Here is a 25,129-nt window from a genome sequence, read left to right as displayed (position 1 = left end):
GGACCATGTTTTGCTGAATTTACCCCTAGATGTCTCTCAAGCTCAGGGTAAACTTATTACCTATATCTTGGCAGCCGCAAAGTGTGTAGTTGCCCGGGATTGGAAGACGGCTGGTCCCCTGCTCATTGAGAAAATATATCCCAGGCTCCGCACGCTGAGCCTTACACATGTTCATCAGAACCCATGCCGACCTGTATCGGGGGGATCCAATCAGAAGATTTGGCTCCCATTTCGAACCTGGCAGATCCGGAAACGAGCAGAAGGGTTGGCCGTATAGAGTTCTCCAATGCTGCCTAGAGAATCTCCCACTCTTACTTACTTCCTTATCTTCAACATGGGGGGGGGGGGGGGGGGGGGAGGGGAACACAGGATATTGTATGACGGTGCATTTAATGACATTATTTGCCTGATAGATCAATGGCTTGTACATGAATCTTGTTATTACTTGACTACTTATAAGTCTATGTTCATGTTGATTGTTGCTATACATTTCAATAAAAATGTTAATTATAAAAAAAAAATAAATCCCCAAACAAATGATAAACATATGCTCTCCTTCCACCAGTCCACTCACTCTTTGCGTGTTACAAATTCTTTCAGTTAATGTCTCAAAATGGGTTTGCTCTGGTGCTTCCTAGGGCAGGAAGGAATCCCGCTCTTAAACCAGGGTACACTGGGAGTCATCTCAATCTCAGATTTATTGCGTTTCTTCTTAAGGCTTGCAGTGTACCAAAGGGATCTCCCTCCTGCAGCTTGTTAGGTATAACATATACAGGTAACTTGTCAACGGGTGCTTGGCCAGTGGTGCCTAATACAATTGTTACTATCTCTGTATCTTTCTGCACACATTTTCTTGCCCTATAATTGCTTATCTAGATACTTGATTATCTTGTCTCTCTGTAGGTAGTGCAGAATAGTCCTGATTCACTCTGTCTAGGGCTTGATCTCATTATCATGCCTTCTCCCTCCTGGTTCCATGATACTGGTGGAACAACTTTTCCGTTTGACTACTACTGCCCTCCTTCGACCTGCTTAAAAAGGATCTGTATTCCTGAGCACTGTAGCCTTCTGAGTTCCCATCTCTCTGCTCTTCATGTTTACAATACTGTCTTTAACAATGTTAAGTCCTATGAAATAAAGAAAAGATAATTGTCTTCCACAAACTGTTCTTTCTTAATTAGAGTCTTATTACTATTTTGAATATCAAAATCCCAAGAACACGCCCAACTTTGGATGCATGGAATTTGTTGGACTTTACAAAATTAAAATTTAATGAAACCCCTGAATGAGGTGGAGGAATGATGAGGAGAGAGGGTAGATATTATGTACATTATGCTTTTTCAGCGCCTGGCTTTTAGTAGTCAGGACCATCATATGGAAAATAGAAACTTTGAATTAGTACATTTGTGCCACCTAGTGGTTACAGTCACCATTGATATTGGCGCGCAGAGCTTGTTCCAGCAACGAGCTTTGCAGGACCTCAGTGGCACTCAAGTGAACAGGTTTCCAAAAATATGCTGTTTCCTGCAGTCCAGGAAGTTTAGTCAACCACACTGCCTCCCTCCTGCATTACTTGGACTTAGCAAGGAAGGAGCCAAAACAGTGACAGAATTCAAATATGATTCAGATAGATACAAAGGCGCCTTAGAGGCAGGGACAGGGAGGGAGGAGACCAGAGACTGAATAGGGTTTGTGACAGCATAGGAGGCAGGAACTAATGGACAGATGGGATGGACCAAGTATCCATCATCTGCAGAGTGTGCAAGTTTGAACAAAAAGACTGAAGTGAGCAGAGTTCTCTCTGCCTGCAGGCTGTCATCATCTTAAGACAGATACCTTCAGCAATACCCACCATCTTGTTCCAAAACATCTCCCATGTTCATATTTTAAGCATTCTTTACTCATAGATCTGCTGGCCTTTCCTTTCTGGAACTGACTGAGATAAACACAGTAGGTGACAGCAGATTTAGACCAGTCTGCTCAATTATTTTGGTCTATACTGCTAACGATCTATCCTAATTATCAGTCATAGAGGCATGACCACTTGGAAGATATCACTCTTTATTCAAGTTATTTTCTTAGGTGTTTTTTTCTGAAAGAAAAAAAAAAAAGAACGCCTTATGCTCCGGTCCTGTCCTTCTATCCATCTGTCTAGGTCCTTTTTCATCTCTGCACAACATCCCATGTTACATACACTGAAAAGGCCTAGCAGGTGGTGTTGTGTTGCAATCACAGAGCAGTAGTTTGCTAGCAGCAGGCCAGGAGTGAGAGGAAGCTCAGCCAGGAGCGGGGACGGGGAATCCTTCTACTGGGTTGCTGGGGAAAGTTGGTAGGGTAGGGCAAGGAGATCCAGGGCATGGGGGCGCTGCCATAAGCATGCGGGCAGAAAGGGAAGAATGTCCCACAGGGGTGGGGGGGAACACTGGCGCCTCTCTGGGCAGTCCCTCTGGGACATTGTTTTTCTTTCCTGGCACGGCAAGGGTGACAGAGGATGTTTCAGGCAATCGGCTCTCTACAGCAAACCTTCTTTCCATTCTTGATTGTGTTGGCCTCCATCTTGCCTGTAGAAGAGCGTTCTTGTAGCCCTGAGTACAGAAGGAGATCTGGATTAGAAGGATGACCTTGCCTGGTGCATGAAGCCAGAACACTCTCAGCATTGTGAACTCAGTGTCCTCTTTATTAACAAATTGCCCTATGTCCTGCTTAGGCAAGAGCAGGATGTACAATTGTCCTGTTTTTCAATCTAAGCATATATGAAAAAAAGAAATTTGACTGAATTTCAAACCTGACACACACGAGCAGATCTAGAATTTTATAAAATGAGGGTGCAGGTGCCGGAGTGGAGTGGAAGAGCAGTAGTGGTTACAACAGGGGTAGGCAACTCTGGACCTGGAGTGCCACAAACAGGTCTAGTTTTCAGGATATCCACAATTAGGGGCGGATTTTCAGAGCCCTGCTCGCGTAAATCCGCCCAAAACCGGGCGGATTTACGCGAGCAGGGCCCTGCGCGCCGGTGAGCCTATTTTACATAGGCTCACCGGCGCGCGCAGAACCCCGGGACTCGCGTAAGTCCCGGGGTTTTCGGAGTGGGCGTGTCGGGAGGCGTGTCGGGGGGCGGGGCCGGAGCGCGCGGCGTTGCGGGGGCGTGTCGGCAGCGTTTTGGGGGCGGGTACGGGGGCGTGGCTACGGCCCGGGGGCGTGGCCGCGCCCTCCGTACCCGCCCCCAGGTCGCGGCCCGGCGCGCAGGAGGCCCGCTGGCGCGCGGGGATTTACGCCTCCCTCCGGGAGGCGTAAATCCCCCGAGAAAGGTAGGATAGGGGTTTAGACAGGGCCGGGCAGGTGGGTTAGGTAGGGGAAGGGAGGGGAAGGTGAGGGGAGGGCAAAGGAAAGTTCCCTTCTAGGCCGCTCCGATTTCGGAGCGGCCTAGAAGGGAACGGGGGTAGGCTGCGCGGCTCGGCGCGCGCAGGCTATACGAAATCGATAGCCTTGCGCGCGCCGATCCAGGATTTTAGCCGATACGCGCGACTACGCGCGTATCTACTAAAATCCAGCGTACTTTTGTTTGCGCCTGGAGCGCAAACAAAAGTAGGCTGTTCGCGCTCGTCTGAAAATCTACCCCTTAATGTGCAGGAGATATTTGCATACAATGGAAGCAGGGCATTACATTTGGTGGCTCGCAGGAGGTGCCTGCAAGCCGCCACACTCAACCCAACGCCGGCATCTTCCTTTCGCAGCCGGGAAAGGCAGATGCAACAGGGCCTCTGGATGCTGCTCCACGTGGCACAAGATGCTACTGACCACCGCTCCTCCAGCCTCCCATAGATGTGCGCGCGCTCGGCAGCCCCACATTTAAAGGGCCTGTGGCAGGAACTTGTCTGCAGCACCTTCTGATGATGTCATCAACTTCCTCCTATTTAAACCCCTTTGGAGGAATGTCGGACGCCTCAGCAACAGGTCCTCCTACCTAGTGTAGTGTGTGTTGTTAGCTCCTGTTTGCCTTGCCTTGTTTCTCCAGTCTGCCCTCCCTTGTCCAGCCTCGTTTCTCCAACCTGCCCTGCCGCATCATATCCAGCTTCCCACCCATACCGTACCCATACCATACTTTATTTAATTATATTTTTTAACTTTGCTTTGATCCCACAGTTATTGTAAATTGTTTAGCCTAATTTTGCAGTTCATCCCAGTGGTTTTGCCTCCTTGTTTCTTATTGTTCAATTTTACTCGCATTGTTCATTGTTCTCTGTAAAGCTCGTTTAGCTGCTTTTTGTTTACTGTGAACTGATGAGATGTTCCCAACGTTCATCGGTATATAAAAGATTCTAAATAAATAAAAAATAAATACCGCTGTGTGAGTCCCTTTTCCCTGTTCTTTGTCTTCCCTACGGACTGACTCTTAGATCTGACCCTTCATCTGGATTTCGACAATAGGCTGCTTCAATCTCACCACAGCAGCAAGGTTTCACATCACTTACACAGTGCATGTAAATATACCTCATATTCACTGTGGATATTTATTTATTTATTTTATTTTTAATTTTTATATACCGGAATTCCTGTATGCAATACAAATCATTCTGGTTTACAAGTAACGAAAAGGTTGCCCTGGTCTGGGAGGTTAGACCGGGGTTTTGTACATAGAACATTAAACATTGAACAATAACAATCAACCATTAAACATTATTACAAGGAACATTGAAGGTAAAAATAACATTTAGCAAATGGATATCCTGAAAACCAGACTGGTTTGTGGGCACTCCAGACCAAAGCAGCCTACCCCTGGGTTAGAACAATAGGCTGAGAACCAGGGTTCAAATCCCACTGACATTCCTTGTAATATTGGGCAAGCCACTTCACTCTCCATTGCCTCAAAGCAATACATAAATTTATAAATAAATACAAATATTGTAAACCCTCTGAGGCAGGGAAAATCCTACTGTACCTCAATGTACCTCCCCCCCCCCCTTCTTCCTCAGATTTCTATCTTCATCCACTCTCCCTGGCTCCTCTCAATCCCTCCAGGTGTATCTGTTTCTTGGGGCTCAGTACTATGGTCAGTTATGTGGGGATATGGTAAGCATATGCTCTCCATCCCCTAAGCTGCTGTGCCTCCCCTCCCCCCAGTATATGCTTTCTTTGTAATTAGGAAGCACAGAAAAAAGAGGAGCAAATGCAGAGACTGGGAATATGGGCTTACTGTATCCCTGCTGCTGGATCAGGAGACAGAGGAAAGTTGGTCTTTTAAATATGATAATGTTTGGTGAGGCTAGTGGCAGGTCTTAAGAATGGGCACATCCATGGTCAAATACCAAGCCCAGGGTAGATTTAAACTGGTTTAGGATTTGCAAATACATGCAGACTTTGCTGAAGGAGAGAACAATCCCATTTCATGCTGCTGTGCAGGAAACATTTGCTTGGCTTTTGCACACCCATGTCAATTGTCCTGTCAAGTCCCTTCCTCAAGAGTGGCTATGCTCTCCCACTGTTGGTGACAACTGAGAAGCACCACAAGGATTTACAAAATGTAAATCACACGTATCTTCACGCCATGAGTGATCTGGAACACTCAAGCATATTATTATCTTTATGAAACAAAAAATGATCAATGGCTGCAAACAATCCAGTCTTCTTCAGGATTGATGCAGCTCCCTGAACTCTGGCATTTAACTATGTTTGCAAATGTTACTTTGGCCTCACTAAGCAGTGATTGTCTAACTATAGCGATGTAAAAACAACTGTATTATAGATAGATAGATAGACTTTCACCCATTTTCAAATATAGGCCCTTTTAACTGTCTTATTACATCTGTAAAGCCCTACCCATTTCCCTGAACAATATTTGGCATTTGCAGGCAGCCTAAGACTTAATGCGCTATTTAAACCCAGTGTAACTCCACTGTTTTCTCACTAGTCCAAGAAAAAGATCTCACCTCCAACTTGTTTATTGACCCTTAATATCATATATGTTACATAGCATAAAACTTATTGCAGTGACTTAAATGAGAGAAAAAGGGCTCGGGCAGCGACCAGGCACTAGCTGAAGCTCCACCGTGCACTGGGTCACTTTAGGCGTGATCTCCCTATTGCTGACACGCCTGCAGCCGTGAGTTGACGGAACAAACCCACTCCGTCCCCTGGCATTCCAAGCCTCACTCTGGAATCTGGACCCGCCTTTTTTTGAACTCTTTTCCAATCCCGCCTCTTCCTGCTGCGCTTTCGTCAGCGCGGGAAGTCCGAGCTAGGCTCCTCCCTTCCATTGTGATTTTTTTTTTTTTTTTTTGCCGTCAGGCTGGCGTCATCCTCGCGGAGCCGGACGATTGATTGTTCGGCTGTCGCGTGATACTGGTACTCGTCTTCTTCGTGCGCGCGCCTGCCTCCACGCTGCAATGTCCTACCCGGCATCGAAGCGGGACGGCCGGTGAGAGCAGGCGGGGCCCCGCCGCTTCTTCCTCCTCTCTATGGACCGCGGCAGGGCGGCGCCGCCGCCGCTTCTAGACTGGCCTGCGCTACTGACCGGGCGGTAGCGTCTCGTGGGGAGGGCCATGGACGTAGAGGAGGCCTTTAAGCAGGTGGGGGAGATGGGCATCTACCAGGTGTACCTGTGCTTCCTGCTGGCCGTCCTGCTACAGGTGAGCCCCTCGCCAGCTGCATGTCAGCTGAACAAAAAAAACTATTTCTGGTCTGGTAAGAGAGAAACTGCCCCGAAGAGCTTATAGTATGAAATTTAGAAAAAAAAAAAAAAAAAAAAAAGAGGCCAAGGGACTTGTTCAACGTCACCGGTCTGTGGCGGATGCGTTTTCCAGAATCCCTGGCTCCTTGGTGTGATTGGCTTCGAGCTGCCCGAGCCCCCTCCGCGCGGAGGTCTCTGCAGTGAATAATGTTGCTCCTCTGCCCTGCTTTCTCCCAGCTGTATGGTGCCATGGAGGCGATCCTTGTCGCGCTGGTGGGGGCGATGCCACCTTACTCCTGGGACCATGGCAACCAGTCGGCCAGCTCCGAGCATGCCTTCCGGGACTGGTACCGGACAGCCAATGAGAGCGAGCTGCGCCGGCGTGTGCACTTCAATGGCACCTTCACGTCCATTGCTTCGGAGGTAATAACTCGGCCTTTTGTACAGTAAACGATGGGGCAGAGCGCTGTGGGCTCTGCCGGCTACTGGTGACTCCGATTGGCCACCGTCAGAGACCTTGGTCTTACCCAGCATGGCACTTCTTTATGTTCAGTATAAGATGAGGAGGGATGGGGCAGAGCGCCGTGACTCATCCTTCATTCAGTACATTATTGCGTGGGGAAGGATTGGGCGCTGTGCTTGCTGAGTAAATGGTGCCGGATACATGTTGAAGAAGTTCTTACTAACTCATCATTAATTCTAAATTATTTGTGTGCTAGTGACTTTAGATTTTGTGCCCTGCTTATGGTCATTATTTTGTACCTTGTTTGGGGAGGGAAAGGCAGAGTGTTTCTCTGCAGTATAGGGGAGGAGTGATGCAAAGATTTTTCTTGAAGATCATAGTTTTATTTGACCGACCCTTTTTCAGATTTTCTTGTGTTTATCTCCACGTTTAATGTTCTTCAGAGTAGTGGGGTAAGATCTTTTTTTCAGGTCTCCCCAGGTTCATCTCTAAAGTTATCTGATCGAAATATAAGAGGGCTCTGTTCTTTGCAGCTTCTCTTATAGTTTGGGGGAAGAATGTGTTTTCCCAGTATTTTTGTTTGCTCCATAAGAACATAAGTTGCCATACTGGGTCAGACCAAGGGTCCAGCATTTTGTTTCTAGCAGTGGCCAATGCAAGATACAAGTATCTGGCAAGAACCCAGACATTAAACAGATTCCATGCTACTACTGCCAGTAATAAGCAGTGGCTATTTCCTACTTGACTAAGTTTATGGATTTCTCCTCCAGGAGCTTGTCTAAACCTTTTTTGAAACCCAGATAAGCTAACTGCATTAACCACATCCTCTGGCAACAAATTCCAGAGCTTAATTAAGTGTTGAGTGAAAAAATGTTTTTAGATGTTTAAATGTGCAACTTGCTAACTTCATGGAGTGCCTCTTAGTCCTTGAATTATCTGAAAGAGTAAACAGATTATATTTACCTGTTTCACTAAAGCAGTAGTACTACTTAAAGGATTTTTTTTTGTCTTGTAGTTTTTCAATTTTTCTTTCTCTTCTAGTTAGTTGGAGCCAGGGTTGGGATTCTGGCTCCATGAGTTCATTCACAGCTACCTGGGGATTTGTTCTCTTATTTTAATAAACCCCATCCCCTCACTGGTCATTGCCCTGACAGGCCTGAGGCATGGACCAGAGCTCCTTCCAGAACCCTAAATCCAGCCATCTTGTGCTGCCCTTAGTGATGATCCTGATTCCCTCTGCCCAGGGGCTGTGAAAATTGCTTCTGCAGCATACTCGACTTGATATTGTTATCGGATGTTTTCCATCTTTGCAAAGGGAGATTTGTCACTTGGCTGCAGAGGTGATGTTCTCTGGTCCTGGATGTTTGCTTGCTGCAGGCATGACCCCCCCACCTGTTGGCGCACTGTGATACTAACAAGGAGGCTTCTCTTCCAGGCTGTGCTCTGCAGAGACCTGACTCACCCAAACAGTTGTCTTGGGGGGGGGGGGGGTTAAAAGTTATTATTAAATTAATATATTTTTGTTGCATAGAGAAACAGCCTCTTCCTGCACTACTTGCCCTACTCTGTCTGATTTTCCTCTTCACCTAATATTTTCAGTGAAACAGCTGCTGCTATCCTTGCCTGCAGGCATGACTGAAAGAGGATTATTAGCATAGTTGTAGCACATACACAAATGTAATCCCTTGCCATCACCCCTTTTAAACAAATAGACAACCGAAACTGGTTCCAAAGCTCAAGCCACCTCTAGTAAGTGATAGCCATGTTCATTTTCACTAATATTCTTTAAGGAGAAATATATCTGTGCTACCCCTCCTTTGCCGGTATTTAAATGGGCCAGACTGGCAGATTGGGGATTTCTCGCACGCCCATTCATTTTTGCCCATTTAATTTTTTTGTGAGCAGTTTGGGATCTCAGTCTCTCACATTGCAAACAAAACTGGAAGGAATCCTTGGCCGCCTGTAGGTAGGAGTGTAATAATTGGGAAGCTGCGACTAGCCTTGCCGCACTAGAAAGAGCTCCTCAGTCATTTGGGTGAACGTCTATCTAGTGCATTGCCATCTGCTGTCTCCAAATGATTCCCTAAGTTGTGACACTCGTTCAGAAAGCATTGTGTACATCTGCTATGTTATTCCTCCCTGCACAGCGGAAGCTGAACAACTGTGCCTTTTTTTTTTTAAATGAATTGGTTTTTGAAATGCTATGCAGCCCGCCAATGTTTTTACCATCTTTTGGGAAGCAAATCCAACTTAGCTGTTAAGTATCAGATTTCCTTAAACCTGTCAACCTGCACTCCCTGACCTAGTCAGCTGTAACTCAGTGTGACCTGGAAGTGTTTAAGAACATTTCTTCAATTCATGCAGTAACTCAGCCAATAGGAATGTTGTAACACATGAGGTGTGATGACATGGACCCTGGTAATCGCGCTTACTTTTTTTTTTTTTTTCTGCTTCTTGCCCCTCAGTGGTATTTGCTAGGTGACATGGAGTATAAAATCCGTGCTGCCAGCTCACTCTACTTCAGTGGCGTGCTGGTAGGCGTGATCTTGTTTGGCCAGCTGTCTGATCGCTATGGGAGGAGGATGGTCTATCTTTCAGGTAAAAATCTACAGAAAAGAGAACTGGTGGACCGCAGGAAGGAAAGAGAATGGACATTTTTGTTCATCATGAAAAAAAAACCCAAACACTTTTTTTGCCCAGAATTCATTGTTGAGCCTGTGGAAAATTCCTGCCTTGCCAGACAACACAAAGTGGATGGTGAGCTAGCTAACATGGAACAGGTTTGCCTGCTGCTGTGAATATTTATTTGTGCTAACAATAACAGTGTGACTGCCAGCATGCTACCTACTTCCGTAATGGGACTTGACATGCCAATAGTAGTGGAATAGGTTTGTCAGCATGCTACGCCCCATTGTAGGAAATCGGGAACAACATTTGACATTTCTGATTGCTCTGCTGCTGTTAGCACAATATGGATGCGCTCCCTAAGCAAGGCTGCTCAGATTTATTGTTCAGACAGGTATAATTAAAGAGTCTTCATGAGGAAGGTCCCAGGCTGAAGTTTAGTGACCATGTTTACACTGCTGCCATGAAAAAATGTAAGCTCCTTTATAAAATGCACATCAGTCACAGAAAGACAATTGCTTATTGTTATGGAAAGTCGTTTGTAAATTAACTGTAAAACTTGCCATCTTTTGCTCTCTGTGCAGCGAGATTTGTGTTGCATTGTCTGGTACTCCAAAGTAGGTAGGGCATTTTCCAGGTCCTCTATTTGGATCCATTTCCATTGTCTGTTTATTTAGCCTTCCATATATTCTGCTGACATCCCATATGTATGCAAGGTGGAGTAAGTACAGACATCCTGTCTTGATGGTACTCCACCCAGGAGCCACTGCACATTCTTGCATGCAAAAGAATGTTAGCCCTGGGAAAGTAACCAGTGGCGTCCTTATTAAAGAGGGTCTCAATGAGACTGTCATCTGTTCCAGGAGTGTCTCATTTATCCTCCGTCCCCCACACCTGTGCCACAGCGTACGGAGCTAGAAGCTGGCTTTGTTGGGCCAACAGTGTGCCACTAACTGGCTTCTGTTAGTTAACAGAAGAAAAGTCGTGGGTTTTTTTTTTTTTTTTCTTGTAACATTATAGAGTTCCCCCAGTATTGCTGCTGTCTTCTTACTGTGTGACTGAGAGCCTAGGAGGTAATTCTTACCACAATTAACCCCTGCTAATTTCAGGCAGGTCATTATAAAAACAGTACATCTTTTTCCAGCCCTGTAGCACTGATTGCTTTTGGCAGAAAATATCAACCTTTGTAGCAGGGGTATGTCGTCTTCTTTTTTTTTTCTTCATTTTATTTTTTTTTCTTTAAAATGGAAAATATAAAAACAAATGAAATTTAAAAAAAAGTAAAACTAAGCTAAATTTATTTCAAGTTTTTTATATACCGCGGTTCGTTAGCAAACATCACCTCTGTTTACAGAGAACATTAAATTAGCAACAGGCTTTACAATAAAATTAAATTATAGCAAAATAAGATTATGAACAATAATAATGTAACATTAGATTAATACACGATAAAACTCAACAATACTTCCAAATGGGGGGGAAGAGAACTGGAGGATCTAGAATATCAAACAAAAATAGGAATTCAATTATGACAGAATGTCGGAGTACTAAATCCAAAATATGTTGAGCTGCTGTCACTGCAAAAAAAATACAAATCTAAGCCACGTTCCCGGGCCCTTCTGCTCCCCCCCCCCCCCCATCCCCCCCTTTCCTGTAGATCCTCTTACCCCGTAGGCTGAAATTTCTTCATAAGGCAGGAGCAATCTCTGGTCACGCCTGCACTGCTGCGGATGCTGTTGCTAGACCGAGGTCTGCCCATTGTTAATTTTTGTTGGCCCCTTAGTTAAGTGCTCTCAGGCCGATACAGTACAGTGTGCTCCGGCGGAGCGCACTGTTATCCCATGTTTGGACACGTGTCCACCCCCCCCCCCCCCCCCGCGAAAGCAATAGCGCCCGCAACATGCAAATGCATGTATTAGTTATTCCCATGCGATTCACTAAGTAAAATGTGCAGCCAGGCCGCACATTTTACTTTCAGAAATTAGCGCCTACCCAAAGGTAGGCATTAATTTCTGCCGGCACCGGGAAAGTGCACAGAAAAGCAGTAAAAACTGCTTTTCTCTGCACCCTCGACTTAATATCATGGCGATATTAAGTTGGAGGTCCCAAAAGTTAAAAATAATCAAAAATTAAAAAAAATGTAAAATCGGCTTGCGGGTTGAAAACCAAACGCTCAATTTTGCCGACGTCCGATTTCCGAACCCGTGGCTGTCAGCGGATTTGAGAACAGGCGTCTGCTGTCAAACCCGCCGACAGCCGCCGCTCCTGTCCAAAAAGAGGCGCTAGGGACGCGCTAGTGTCCCTAGCGCCTCTTTTTACCGCGGGCACTAATTTGGATAATTTTTTTTCTGAATCGCGCGCACAGGAGAGCGGGCGCTCACCCCGCTCTCCCGCGATTTTTACTGTATCGACCTGTCTCTTAGGAAGTCATTTTCACAAAACGCTCTGTGATATGGGACATTTACAGACTACAGAATCTGTGTATACATATTTGAAAATGAATGACAATAATGCAGCATTGTTTGCCTTAATCCAATGCTGGTGTGGAAGGCTTGATGAAGTATGCCACTTTGAACCTTGGGAAAAATGCTTATAAATATTAGCTACTGTTTAAGGATCTCATCCCGAGTTAAAAAATGGCCGAATCTAGAGAGATGTATTCCATTTGGTACATGTTAGGTAATGCACCTTTCTGCTGTGCTCAGTGTGATTTTTTTTTTCTTTTTTTGCTATTTATTTGTAATCTGAAATGGGTGGATCACAAAACTTGATCATGGATCACAAAAGTTGGATCAACCCAGCACTAGTTTCTAAAATAGTTGCTGAGGGGGGGGAGCTGAAAAAAGTCACAAAATCCACCTTTCAAAAGGCTTGAATTTTAAAGTACTAGGCTTGTCGCCACAAAGCATGGGGGGTGGGGGGGTGGGCAATGAAGCTGACAGCTCCCTCCCCCAGCTCAACCTAAGCTGCCATTTCCTTCTGCTGCTCCTCTGTCCTGTCCTGGGAGCCACTGCACCTGCCTCCAGTCCTGTGGTCCCGGCATCCCTCTGGTCCTGCAGAGGTGTGCTCTGTGCAAACTCTGAGCATGTGAGTGCATTCCCAGCCCCCTCGCAGCCAGAGGCACCCCAGCTTGGTCCCTGACAAGCACCACGTTTAGAGAGCTGGGAGGGTAACTTTCAGACAAATGCACATGACAGCATATACGCTGCAGTGAGCAGATCTGCACTAGTATCTTATAACCCATGCATGTCTGTACCCCACAACATAAGCGCATATACAAGTAATGCATTGAAAGCGAGTATTTCAGTGCTTTGAACATGCATGTTTCCTACCTACTATAAAAATATACGCATGTATACTTAATGCTTAAATCGGTGTGCATCGAGGACACTGTAAATTTTAAGTTAGTCCACCAGTTTGTCCAGATCAACGAGATCTTCCTGGTTCTTCAGCCTGAACTCCCCCCCCCCCCCCGTTCACCCACACCTTCCTCCCAGTCAGTACTGCACAACAAACGTTCCCTGTATGTACCAGGATCAGTCCAGACACCTGGGTTGTGACTCCGCACCAGTAGATGGAGACAGAGCAAAACTTGTCGGGCACCCCTACATATAGTAAGGCGCCACCCACAGCTCGTCAGTCTTTCTCTGTCTCCAGCAGATGGGGCAGGTCCACCCACAGTCAGATAATTAGCAGGTATAAATTGGGAAATCTGCATGCATATTGTCATTTTAAAATAGCAACTTGTGTGTAAATGTTGGTCCCCACCCTGGTACACCCTAGACTGCCCTTTTTTTTAATGTGCGTATATGGGCATGCAAAAAATGAAAATGTGTGTATTTTTTACTTTTATAAAATATGGAATACACAAGTAGATGCTGCTTGTGTGCATATATACTAGGTTTTACAGGTAATATTTTGAAAATTCACCCCTGTGTATTACTATGCAGAGAATCCCTCTACAAAATTCATATGCTGCTGTGCTAACTGTATCCATGTATTTCCTTGCTATCCATCCATCTTTTTTATAATAGATATACTTGCTCTACTGATGACACATGAGTCCTGATATTAATCAAGAGAGAGCCTTTATATACAGGGTCTGGATTAGACCTTGCCCTGAAATTGGAATTGCTTTCCTAACTGTTTTGTTTGCTTCTCTTTTGCAGAGAGTATTTGAAATTAAGCCTTGTGTTTTCCTTTCCCAGGCTTTGCCCTGGACATCCTGTTCTCCCTGGTGAATGGGCTTGCTCCATTTTACAGCATCTTTGCTGCTTCCCGCTTCTTGGTGGGTGTGATGAACGGAGGAATGTCATTGGTTGCTTTCGTGTTACTTAACGAATACATTGGCGCCACCTACTGGGCCCTGGCAGGTACTGCTTCCATTTTAATAACTGCTGAGGTTTCACAAACATGTTTATGAAGCAGTGTTAGTGTACAGAACTTAATACAATATTAATCTTGTGCTTATATGAACTTACATCAGTGGAATCCAGTTTGAATGTGAGCACAAGGAAGTTATGACGTGGTCAAGATTACGTCTAACCTCTGTTTCTCTTCTCACCCTCCTCTATAAGCTCTTGCTGACTTTTCCCATCAGCTGTTGCTGAGTGGGGAGAAGAGAGAGGCTACAGTAATGACCTAGAAGGCAATCCAATCTAAACACATGGCTTTAACAGCTATGCAATACTGATTATTTTTTTGAAAGAAGGTTCCTCAGCAAGATGCAGATGCAATGTTGTACATTTATTAAGTCATGTACTTGGACTGGTGGTCCTCTGTAATTTATTGTACAGATATTTGGACCATCCAGGGAATTAGTTTTGGTTCATCAAGCTTTCCCTTTGTGACAATAATAAAGCCCCAGACCTAAAAAAAAAATATTCATAAACTACAGGAGATCACAGAAAGAGGAAGATGGGCAAAGCTGTTTGGAAAAGATAAAAGCTGGGGGAAAGTAGTCAGGAGAGCAAAGATTCACGTGAAATTAAAAAAAAAAAAATAGCAAATACAGGGGGATAAGTAGTGCTGATGGTCTTGGGCACGGTAGCAGCTTAGCCTCACTCTGGTTTTTCTTTTTATCCAACCAACACCCAATGATATCTGAATGTGCCAGATGAAAAGAATACTGTGTGGCATGTGAAGTGTACACAGATACCTGTACTAGTACAGTACTATCAATCTGATCAGAGCCCATTGTTGGCTATAAAACGTAAAGAAGAAAAATATGAAATGTAACTACATTTTTGTATCCACAGTGCTGGCTTTATAGATGGCCACAAGACAGAAAAAAAGTTTGGCATTAAATTCCTGAATATCATTTTGAAAGAATAATTTGGAATTCATCCAGGATGAAAGTAGGGTTTGGGATATGGACACTGGGTATGGTGCTACAGTGTTCTCCTAAGTGATGGAGCCTGATACGTGCAAGATCTTGGGCCATTTTATGTGTATGTGGAGAGAACATTTTGAATGCTTGGTTCTTGCTAGAAAGCTTTTTACTTGTAAGCACTATATGGGAGACAACCCTTCATCAATCGTGTCTTCTGAGCTTGTCATGGAAGCTGCTGAAATCTTAGCACCTATTCTTCAAGGACTAAGGGAAATGAGACAGCAGTGTTTTATTAAGCTTGAGCTCAAATCACTTGGCAGGAAATTGCCAGCCTTCTATCAAGTTTCCACTTGTTCATAACCACACGAGCATAAATGGCAACTGTCATGGATCCTTTTTGTGCTGTCTCGTAACCCCAGCCAAGGGGTTGAACCTATGGCCACTTGAGGATCCCAGCAGGCACTGCCTAGGTCTCACCTGCAGTTACGCATGAGCCTCTCTCCTGGCAACCGTTCCGCTTGCCTTTGAGCAAATATCCCGCCCATGAGCTATTCCCTGAGGATTTGTCTTGGGACTGTGCAACCTCTTACTGATCAGGGACCTCACAGTTTCCAGAGCTCGTAGGCCAATCATTAGGATTACCCAGTGTCTCATCTGGGATACAATCAGTTGCAAGCACAGCACTTTCACAGTGTGTTACAGCAGGTAGAGGAAAAAGAAAAGGGGATTACACAGTAACGTTACTGAACCTGACTGCAGGGCTGAAGGCTGCCCCTGCTGTCAGCAGTGACAGTATATAACCCCAGTGGTGTATCCCAGCTGCAGTGGGTCTGTGTCAGTCTCTTAGCTGTTTCCAGCTGTTACTTTCCACAGACAGTTTCCAACCCCCAAGACTCTGCAACAGTGCAAACTGCCAAAAAGATGTCAGAGAGAGAGAGAGACATATAGGCAAAGCAGGGTTTCTTTGCTATTTATAGTATTATAATAGGGTGGACTTAAAACTTGCAGTGAGCGGTCAGGATGGGGAAGGCTTGGGGGGCAGTTTTAGATACACCGTCACAGGTACAAACAGCACAGCAGACACCTGTGAAGATTGGGTATCATTTGGAGCAGGCTAGGTAGAAAGTACAGTGTAAAAATCTACTTCTTTCAACTCAGTGCTCCAAATGATACCCAGTCTTCACAGGTGTCTGCTGTGCTGTTTGTACCTGTGACGGTGTATCTAAAACTGCCCCCTCAGCCCAAGTTAAGTGGATAAGAAGCTCCGTCCCAGAAAGCCCTATCCTGCCCCTCACTTATCCAGCTAAGTGGCAACTGCGCAGCATGGTTGAATATTTAAACAGCACCACTTGGCCAGCTAAATCGGAATTTACCTGGTTAAGTGGCACTGAAGATTCACTTTTAAACATTTAGGGCAGGGGTCGGGAACCTATGGCTCGTGAGCCAGATGTGGCTCTTTTGATGGCTGCACCTGGCTCGCAGACAAATCTTTAATAAAAAAGTAAAAATCTTAACAAAACCCCCTACCCACCTGACACCCCCTAAGACCTCCAAAATTAATTTACTACAAACCCCCCCCCCCCCCCCCAGACCTGCCAAAAGTCCCTGGTGGTCCAGCGGGGGTCCAGGAGTGGTCCGGGAGCGATCTCCTGGACTTGGGCTGTTGGCTGCCAGTAGTCAAAATGGCGCCGACGGCCCTTTGACCTCACTGTCACAGGGGCTACCGCCATTGGTCGACCCCAGTGACATAGTGAGGGCAAAGGGCCGTCGGCGCCATTTTGACTACTGGCAGCCGAAAGCCCAAGTCCAGGAGATCGTTCCTGGCTCGCTCCTGGACCCCCGCTGAACCACCAGGGACCTTTGGCAGGTCTTGGGCGGGTCAGGAGGGTGGGGGATTGTAGTAAATTAATTTTGGAGGTCGTGGGGGGTTTTGTTAGATTTTTTTTACTTTTTTATTAAAGATTTGTCTGCGAGCCCTGGACCCCCGCTGGACCACCAGGGACTTTTGGCAGGTCTTGGGGGAGGGGGAGAGGGGGGTTTATAGTAAATTAATTTGGTAGGTCTTGTATGGCTCTCAGTGAATTACATTTTAAAATGTGGCGTTCATGGCTCTCTCAGCCAAAAAGGTTCCCGACCCCTGATTTAGGGGATTAATTTTTAAAGCCATTTAGATGGATAACTCATACATTATCTGTCCAAATGGCAATGGTTTGAATATTGAGCCAGTTATCTGGCTAAAATCTACCTGGATGATAAAAGGTGTTCTGGGGCGTTTTGGGGAGGAGTTAAGTTATCTGCCTAACTTAGCTGGTTTTCACTTCTATATGGCTAGATTAGCCGGATGTGGTTAGATTTTTCAGTTATCTGGCTATATAAAGCTGGATAATTTTAGGCAAATATATTCAGTGGGACATGTATCTCGCTGAATATCTGGGACAAGTTACCTGGCTGACTTAGCAAGATAATTTATACATTCGCTGGCTTATGAAATATGCACCTCCCTTAGTCAAATTCCTGTTTTGCCACAGTAACCTTTACATTCCGATAGACAGGCCATTTGCTTCCCACTAGCATTAAATCAGCTGCCAATCTGGTCCTTTTACAGAGGATGTTCAGAAGAGATTGATGAAATAAAAGGGAACCGTGATCTATTTCTTATAAATCTGATATTGTTTGAGTTGCATTGTGATTAAAGCTTTGTAATGGTGTGCCCAATTCCTGTGTGTATATAAAAAATACTGCAATATTCTTTAAACAGGTAAGAGAGAAGACCTGCAAAGCAGCTATTTGTTGAGTTAATAAAAGAAGATACAAATTGTGTAAACAGATCATAATGGTTACTCCCTTCCCCCCCCTCAAAAAAAAAAAGCTGATTGTTCATAAGGCTCTGGGTTAGTGCATTGGGTAATACTGCCCTAGCTCCGGTAACTAATTTGGTGAGACGCTGCGATGCAGCTTATTCAGTTCCTGGAGGATTTTGATCTTGTTTACTTCAGTTGTACTTTTATCCGGCTTCTCTTCTGAGACTACTCTCTTGGCATTAGTTGATGATTTTAATACTGGGCTTCAATAGGGCTCAGACTCATTGATCTGTTGTCTGCCTTCAACTCTGTAGACCCAGGATATTCCTTATTGTCTTTCGGGAGGCTTTGGAGCTGAAGGCATGATGACCTTAGACTGGTTTACTTCCTTTCTTAGCCGTGGTGGGGACTTACCTGCGCCAGCTAGGGGTCCAGGTGTTTCCATATCTGGACGACTGGCTGGTCCAGAGCGGCATACAAGCCGGGGCGCTGGGGGCACTTCACAATGCCATTCAGGTCCTGGAGCACCTGGGGTTTTTAATCAACTCCCCGAAGTCAAATCTCTGCCCATTGTCGCGGCTGGCTTTCATCAGGGCCAAGCTGGATGCAATATAGGCAAAGGCCTTCCTGCCATGCGACAGGGCATGTGCCCTGACCGTTCTTGTGCGGGAGATTCAACAGAGCCAGCTAGGTTCGACGCGGTGTATGTTGCAGCTTCTAGGACACATGGCCGCGACCATACACATCACTACCTGTGGCAACAGGCCACCCAGAGCCTCCAGGTGTCCCCCCTCCTGGCCTCCCTGACTTGGTGGACATCTCCCCTCAACCTGGAGCAGAGTGTTCCCTTCCGAGCACCCTCACCTCAGGTTGTGCTTACCACGGATGCATCCCTCTTCAGGTGGGGATCCTAAGTCTATGGCCTCCGCACTCAGGGCTTCTGGACCACACAGGGAGGTGCAGTTTCAGATAAACCTCTCAGAACGGAGGGTGATCCGGTATGTCCTGTGGGCCTTCCGAGATTGCTTGGCCAACAAGGTCATCCACGTTCTAACGAACAACCAGGTGGCCGTGTGGAATATCAACAAGCAGGGAGGTACCAGAATATTCTTCCTCCTTTGTCAGGAAGCAGTACAAATCTGGAACTGGGCGCTGGCGCAGGGGATGTTTCTCCGGGCTGTGTATTTGGGTGCAGAGAACACCCTGGCAGACCGGCTGAGTTGCACCTTCCGGCCCCGCGAGTGGTCCCTGAAACAGGAGGTAGCGGACCAGATCTTCCATCTCTGGGGGACTCTGGATGTGGACCTGTTCACCTCCCCCAGCAACACGAAGGTTCCCCAGTATTGCTCTCTGTCCAGATCGGACGCCTTTGCCGTCCATTGGGGGACTGGCCACCTGTATGCCTACCTGCCTCTTTCATTAGTGACGAAGACTCTCCTGAAGCTTCGGCAGGACCGGGGGTTCATGATCCTTGTTGCCCTGCATTGGCCAAGACAGGTCTGGTTCTGTCCAGGTGGAACCTGATCCATTTGGGGACGGCCCCAGACCTCCTCTCCCAGGATCAGGGCAGACTCTCAAAGAAAAGCCTAGGTGGAAAGGTTTAAAAAGACTTGCATGATCTAAAAAACAAGCTGTGCTGGGGAGCACTATTAACACTTGAAAAAAAATTAAAGCCTTTTGAGATCTTTATCTACTTAACTAAATGATTCAGGGCTCTTTTTTTTTTTTTTTTTTAAATCCTTTGCTCCTATGTGAAGTGGGATAGATTTCCATATAATTGGGCCAGCGATGGGAAAAGGCATGCGCATGAGTTACTGTCAATCTGATGAGCCTTGGCGAAGGGACTTCAAGCAAGAATTGATTTTGAGCTAGTCCTTCTGGTTTTGGTTTTTTTTTTTTGTGGTTTTATTATTGTACTATCTTGCTTTAGTCGATGGCTGTTTTTTTTTTTTAATTTTGTCTTTTGGTGTGTTATCATTTTATTGTACATCGCCTAGAGTCCCTTGTAATAGATAATAAATAAAATATTATCCTTTCTAGGTTGCCTGTGCTGATGGTGCAGTGTTTTGTGCTGTTGGAAGCATCCGTGAGACCTGACGTTAGCTCTTCAGAGGGAGAGCCGTGTTAAGTCTGGTGTAGGAAAAATAAGAGGCGGATGGCACCTTATAGCCAATTTATTGAGGCATGTGCTTTCAAGGGCAGAGTCCACTTCGTCAGATGCATTAGCTGGAAGTAATACGTTGTAAAACAGCCTCTCTAGGGATCCCCATCCACTTATTCCATGACTTTTCGCTCTAATCCAAAGTGACAGTGGCACCATACCAGCATCAAGGGGATCTAGTAGCCTAGTTCAGACAGATTGCATCATTCGCTTTGACTCATGGGGCCACTGCCAAGGCTAGTTAACTAATAACTGCTTGTTGTTAGTGCATGTTTGGTATGCCAAAGCACAATCTGTTTTGTAGTCTGATCAGGGTGACTTAGTGGTACCCAGAAAAGAGCAACAGTATAAGAGATGTCTTCCAATGCATTTTGGGTGAGAAGTCTGCTGCAAACGTTTCCATTTACATTGCTTATTAACTGATTTTTATAGATTGGCTAATTGTTACTCCCAGCCATGTAATGGTGTAGCATACCATAGATCTAACTATAGAGCGCAAACAGAAGATGATATGAAAAGCATTTCTAGAGAGCCTCTAGCAGTAAAGCACTGTAGTGTAGGCGCACGTTCTTGCACCACCAGGACTCTTCTTCTCAGCCAGTTAACATCACCCTGCCTTTGACATTGTGCCCCACAGAGCACCTTTGTATCTCTGTGGCCAGCAGGGACTTTCTTGTCTTCCTTCCCTGGCCTTGAGCCCACCACCAGCCCCATCGGGGAGGAAACTAGGAGTTGTCTCTTGTGCAGCACCATGCCCGAGTTAGGGGCCTAGCCTCCAGTTTATTGTTGTGAAGGAACTGGGTTGCTGTGTGCAGCACTACAGTGGCCGACACTGAACATAACATAAGAAGCCATACCGGGTCAGACTGAGGGTCTACCAAGCCCAGCATCCTGTTTCAAACAGTGGCCAATGCAGGCTTACAAGTACCTGGGAAGCACCGAAACACTAAGTAGATCCCATGCTACTGATGCCAGTACTAGCAGTTATTCCCTAAGTTAGCTTGATGAATAGCAGTTAATGGACTTCTCCTCCAGTTTTATTAGCAGTGCAGCTCAGCAGGATGGGCTGATGCAGTGATGTCTGAATATAGCCGGACAAATGGCATGGAATATTGACCTCATAGTGTCTTTCTTCAGTATAAGACCTAGGTTTAAGCCTTGAGGCTACTATTTCCTCCTCAGGCACTTAGGGCTGGGGTTACCATGTGCACCTATTTTGGGGAGGGAGACTTGTACCACACAACAGTGACAACCAGTGGCCAAACTCTGGTTCCGGTCTGTTGTTGCTGCAGTGACTGTGGGCCGATTCCTTGCAAATGAAGCCTCGGGGTACCGTAGGCCCAGTTGAGGCCTGTTCTTGTTAAGCTGGAAGCTGAAAAGAGCAGGAGGAAACCAAAGTGTAAAAAAAAAAAAAAGTCCTCTTAAGGAATATAAATTCTTTTCACAAAACAATTTTAACACAGTGTGTCCTGTTTTTCTCATATTGGGTTGGGCCCCAGCAGTCTGAGTCCCTCCCTAATAACTGTAATTAACTCTTTTGAAGCAGAGGCATCTGATTGTAGTGCAGCCTTACAGATCTGCTTTGTAAAAGTTTCATAAAATTAAGTGTGCAATAAAAGCAATGTTCTTTCTCCTCTTGCTGCTAGGCTCTTTACCCTAGAGGTGGCTGCATGCGTATTTTAGGCTAATTGTAAAGCACATCTTTGGATTGATTGGGTTTGGATGAGCGCTTTTGATTGCAGTTTCTTTGCACGGGACTCTGACCACACTTCTCCAATTTGCCTCCATGTTTCTCTAGGGTCCATCAGCAGTGTGTTCTTCGCTGTAGGAATTGCACAGTATGCCCTGCTGGGATATTTCATCCGAAACTGGAGGATGCTTGAAATTGTCGTCAACGTGCAGGGGGTCGTCATCTTCATCCCCTCGCTGTAAGCTTCCCTGATGTCGAGGGTAGTGAGACAGGGAGAGGAGGGATGCAGATGTGGGCCTGTTGGGGGTTTGGTAGCTGATAAGGTGAGAGCGTCTTCTTTTCTGTCTTGGCGAAGTGGTGGGGGGGGGGAGAGTACTGATTTGATGGAAGACTTCAACAGGGCGTTTTGGGGAAATTCCCTTTGGAGGTTGTCTTTGAGGGCTGGATTCCAGTTGGTGCTCTGATTTATTCCTGGTACTTTGTGCTGCATTTTATGGCACTCGTCATCTCTACGCTCCCTCTGCCCTTCCTTTCTTACCTGAGCGGGACTGTGGGGAAAGCTTGGGCAAGTTATCTCTGGTCATTTGCCTGATGATGATAGGAGATTCATAGACACTTTTCACACTTCATGTAAATTATGAAAAAAAAAACCCCCTACAAGCTTTTGGGTTTTGCTTGTAATATTTGTTTCAGTGGGGTTGTGTGTGAATTGGCTTGTTAGGATTTTTGTCAAACACGCACAGGCTAGACACAAAAGGACCTCAATAACAAAGGGAGGGAGAACGCCACAGAACAAGTAACAAAAACAAAAACCTGTGGCAGCACAGTAGGCAGGAACTAATGGCTGAAGTGGTCCTCGTCGGCCATGTTTTTTGTGTAACTTTCCACTGCCGTCAAGTATAACCCACAGTGTGTGCGCGCTCCAGGTTCATTCCCGAGTCCCCTCGCTGGCTGTACTCCCAGGGACGTTTGAGTGAAGCTGAAGATGTTCTGTATCTCCTGGCCAAGAGGAACCGCAAGCACAAGTGCACGTTCTGTTTGACCCCTCGCACAGAGCGCGTTCAGGAGCCGGGCAGCATTCTGGACATCTTCCGCCACAGGATCCTCTTGGTGCGCACATTGATCTTGATGTATATCTGGTGAGCGCCGTGACATGACTGTCCCGTGGGGGGGGGGGGGGGGGGGGGCAGGCATTTTGGGAGCTTATTGGCACCAATAATTATACCTTTCACCCAAACATCCCAAGGTGCTTTCTATCATACTGCTTCAGTAACATGCATGTGGCCGGTGTCATGACAGCTGCTCTGAGAACAAGGAAACTACTGTCACCATACTAGCCCCACGTGTAGCTACATGCATGTTACTGAAGCAGCTTTTTGGTCTGCATGGAGTATTTAGCGATTCAGGTTCCATACAGGTTGCACTCCATCCATTTCCTGTGAGCGGAGTGATTTTGGCTGCTCATCGTACCTTTGGAGGAAACCTCATACCCATCGCAAAAATTGCAGAAGAAGTAATTAAAACAGAGAGGGGAGAAATAAAAAGCAAAGGGATATTTAGCAAATATGGAGCTTTTAGAATCAGAAAATGCAGGCGTTTATTAAGAGTTCTATTAAGTAGTGATGCCACGTTTCTCGTATTCAGGCTGAAGCACTGTTTGTGGCATTGCAATTCTGCTTTAAAACACTCCTGTGCTACAGAAAGGGGCCCCTGTATTTATGTAACAGGGATCGGACTCTCCCTGCCTGCCCCCTCACTGATGCTCGCTCTTTTTTACAGGTTTGTGTGCAGTTTGGTTTATTACGGCTTAACCCTGAATGCTGGGGATTTGAGTGGAAGTGTTTATACCAACCTGGCCATGTCTGGCTTGGTGGAAATCCCCTCATACCCCATCTGTATCTACCTGATTAATCAGAAATGGTGAGTATGGGATAAAAGGAGCCCCAGAGAAAAGATACTGATTTCGCCTAAAAGCCATTCTGCTTTTTTTTTTTTTCTTGTGCATGGCAGATTGTTCTGCTTCTGTTATTAAAGCAGCAGTATGTTTTTGTAACTTAGAATGGTACTGCAAGGAAGTCCCAATTATTAACATGGAAAATAAACTGAATTTATCTGCATATCTTATTGAATACATTAAACCCCAATCACAGCTAATATCAAGGGAGAAACCTGGTCTAAAGCAGGGATGGCAGACTCCAGTCCTCTAGTGCCACAAACAGGCCAGGTTTTCAGGATACCTACAATGACGTTGCATGCACTGCCTCCATTGTATGCAAATTTGTCTTGTGCATGTTATTGTGGATTTCCTGAAAACCTGGCCTGTTTTGTGGCACTCACGTTTGCCATCCCTGGTCTAAAGTTTCCCATGCTAGGCTTCCAGCCCCTGTTCTGCCATAAATTCTCTCTCCTTGGATAGGGCACTGTGCACCCCAGAAGTTTTCAGGTAAAGTGTTTAGACAAAAGGTCAGGTGGGCTAAAAAATTCAGAGCATAACAAACCAGACAGAAAGGGATGACTCTAAGATAAGGTTTCCTGTAGTGATTTTTGAGATTACCATTTTACCTGCCTTGTCTTTAATTCATGGAGAGGGGACGCGGAGCCACAATACATGGATTCTTCTTTCACCCAATTTGATCTCTGCAACAACTGAAACAGGAAAGATTAACCGTCTTTCAGCACACGAATGCCAAGAAAACGGGAGTGGTGCTGTCTCCTCATCCTTGTTAGCTTATATGTCTATTTGTAATATTGTCTATTTGTTTTAATTGTTAGTCGCTAGAAGCAAGTATTTTTAGGACTAGCGGGTTAGAGAGATTAAAATGCATTTATTTGCTGCTTGCAACAGCCCATAAGAACACTCACGTTTTATTTGTTTTTACGTTTGTGTGATAGCTCTTTTATTGTGTGTCACTATGTACATGGTTGATTAAAAAAAAAAAAAAAAAAAGAAGCCATAAGATTAACCGAATATACATTAACACCTGTACATCCTACAGCACATAGGCAATGGTACATATCGGCTTTGTAAACCACCTTTTTTTATTATCTCTTTATTCAAATTTTTCAAATTAAAACATAATACAACATTGTATTTTCATATAATAAAGGTAATCACATTATGAGACATTCATAAATCTCAAACAAAACCAACTAAGACAAACATCTCAATATATCTCTCATGTGAACTATAATGTGGGGGGTCCTGACTAACCATAAATTTTACATTAATCAAACTATAAGGGAGTGATTTCTATTTATGTTTGAGCAACCGATATTTCTGACTGATTGGCACTCATTCCTAGACTAGTTTTATCCCTTAAGAAATTCTCCAAGTGGGATGGCTCATTAAAGGAAAATTTCTTACCCTGGTAATTGACAAAACATTTCGAT

General features: G+C 45.4%; 1 protein-coding gene and 1 long non-coding RNA gene across 11 annotated transcripts in view; one reads left to right on the top strand and one right to left on the bottom strand.

The window, feature by feature from the left end:
* Positions 1 to 2,113: 2,113 nt before the first annotated feature.
* The window catches only part of LOC115076660, an 87,648-nt gene continuing 64,632 nt past the window's right edge, over positions 2,114 to 25,129 (bottom strand). The window contains exons 3-4 of the long non-coding RNA XR_003852833.1: positions 24,302 to 24,385; positions 2,114 to 2,585 (exon numbers count right to left, since the gene is read on the bottom strand). This is a non-coding gene — a long non-coding RNA (uncharacterized LOC115076660). The remainder of the gene's footprint in view (positions 2,586 to 24,301; positions 24,386 to 25,129) is intronic.
* The window catches only part of SLC22A15 (solute carrier family 22 member 15), a 35,860-nt gene continuing 16,987 nt past the window's right edge, over positions 6,257 to 25,129 (top strand). For 7 of the 10 annotated variants that reach the window (XR_003852832.1, XR_003852831.1, XR_003852830.1 and 4 more), the window contains exons 1-7: positions 6,260 to 6,626; positions 6,905 to 7,090; positions 9,596 to 9,728; positions 13,964 to 14,128; positions 21,848 to 21,977; positions 22,666 to 22,878; positions 23,519 to 23,659. Coding sequence is in view for 4 of the 10 variants with exons in the window: in XM_029578356.1 (XP_029434216.1) it covers positions 6,540 to 6,626; positions 6,905 to 7,090; positions 9,596 to 9,728; positions 13,964 to 14,128; positions 21,848 to 21,977; positions 22,666 to 22,878; positions 23,519 to 23,659 (1,055 nt within the window). In the remaining 6 variants the exon portion in view is untranslated. Of the gene's footprint in view, positions 6,627 to 6,904; positions 7,091 to 9,595; positions 9,729 to 13,963; positions 14,129 to 21,847; positions 21,978 to 22,665; positions 22,879 to 23,518; positions 23,660 to 25,129 lie in introns of all 10 variants that reach the window. The other 3 variants (XM_029578359.1, XM_029578357.1, XM_029578358.1) reach the window with 2 other exon arrangements.

The sequence above is a fragment of the Rhinatrema bivittatum genome, chromosome 15 (assembly GCF_901001135.1).
Source record: "Rhinatrema bivittatum chromosome 15, aRhiBiv1.1, whole genome shotgun sequence".
In the NCBI taxonomy this organism is placed as follows: domain Eukaryota; kingdom Metazoa; phylum Chordata; class Amphibia; order Gymnophiona; family Rhinatrematidae; genus Rhinatrema; species Rhinatrema bivittatum.
This window is presented reverse-complemented; position numbering and strand designations above follow the sequence as displayed.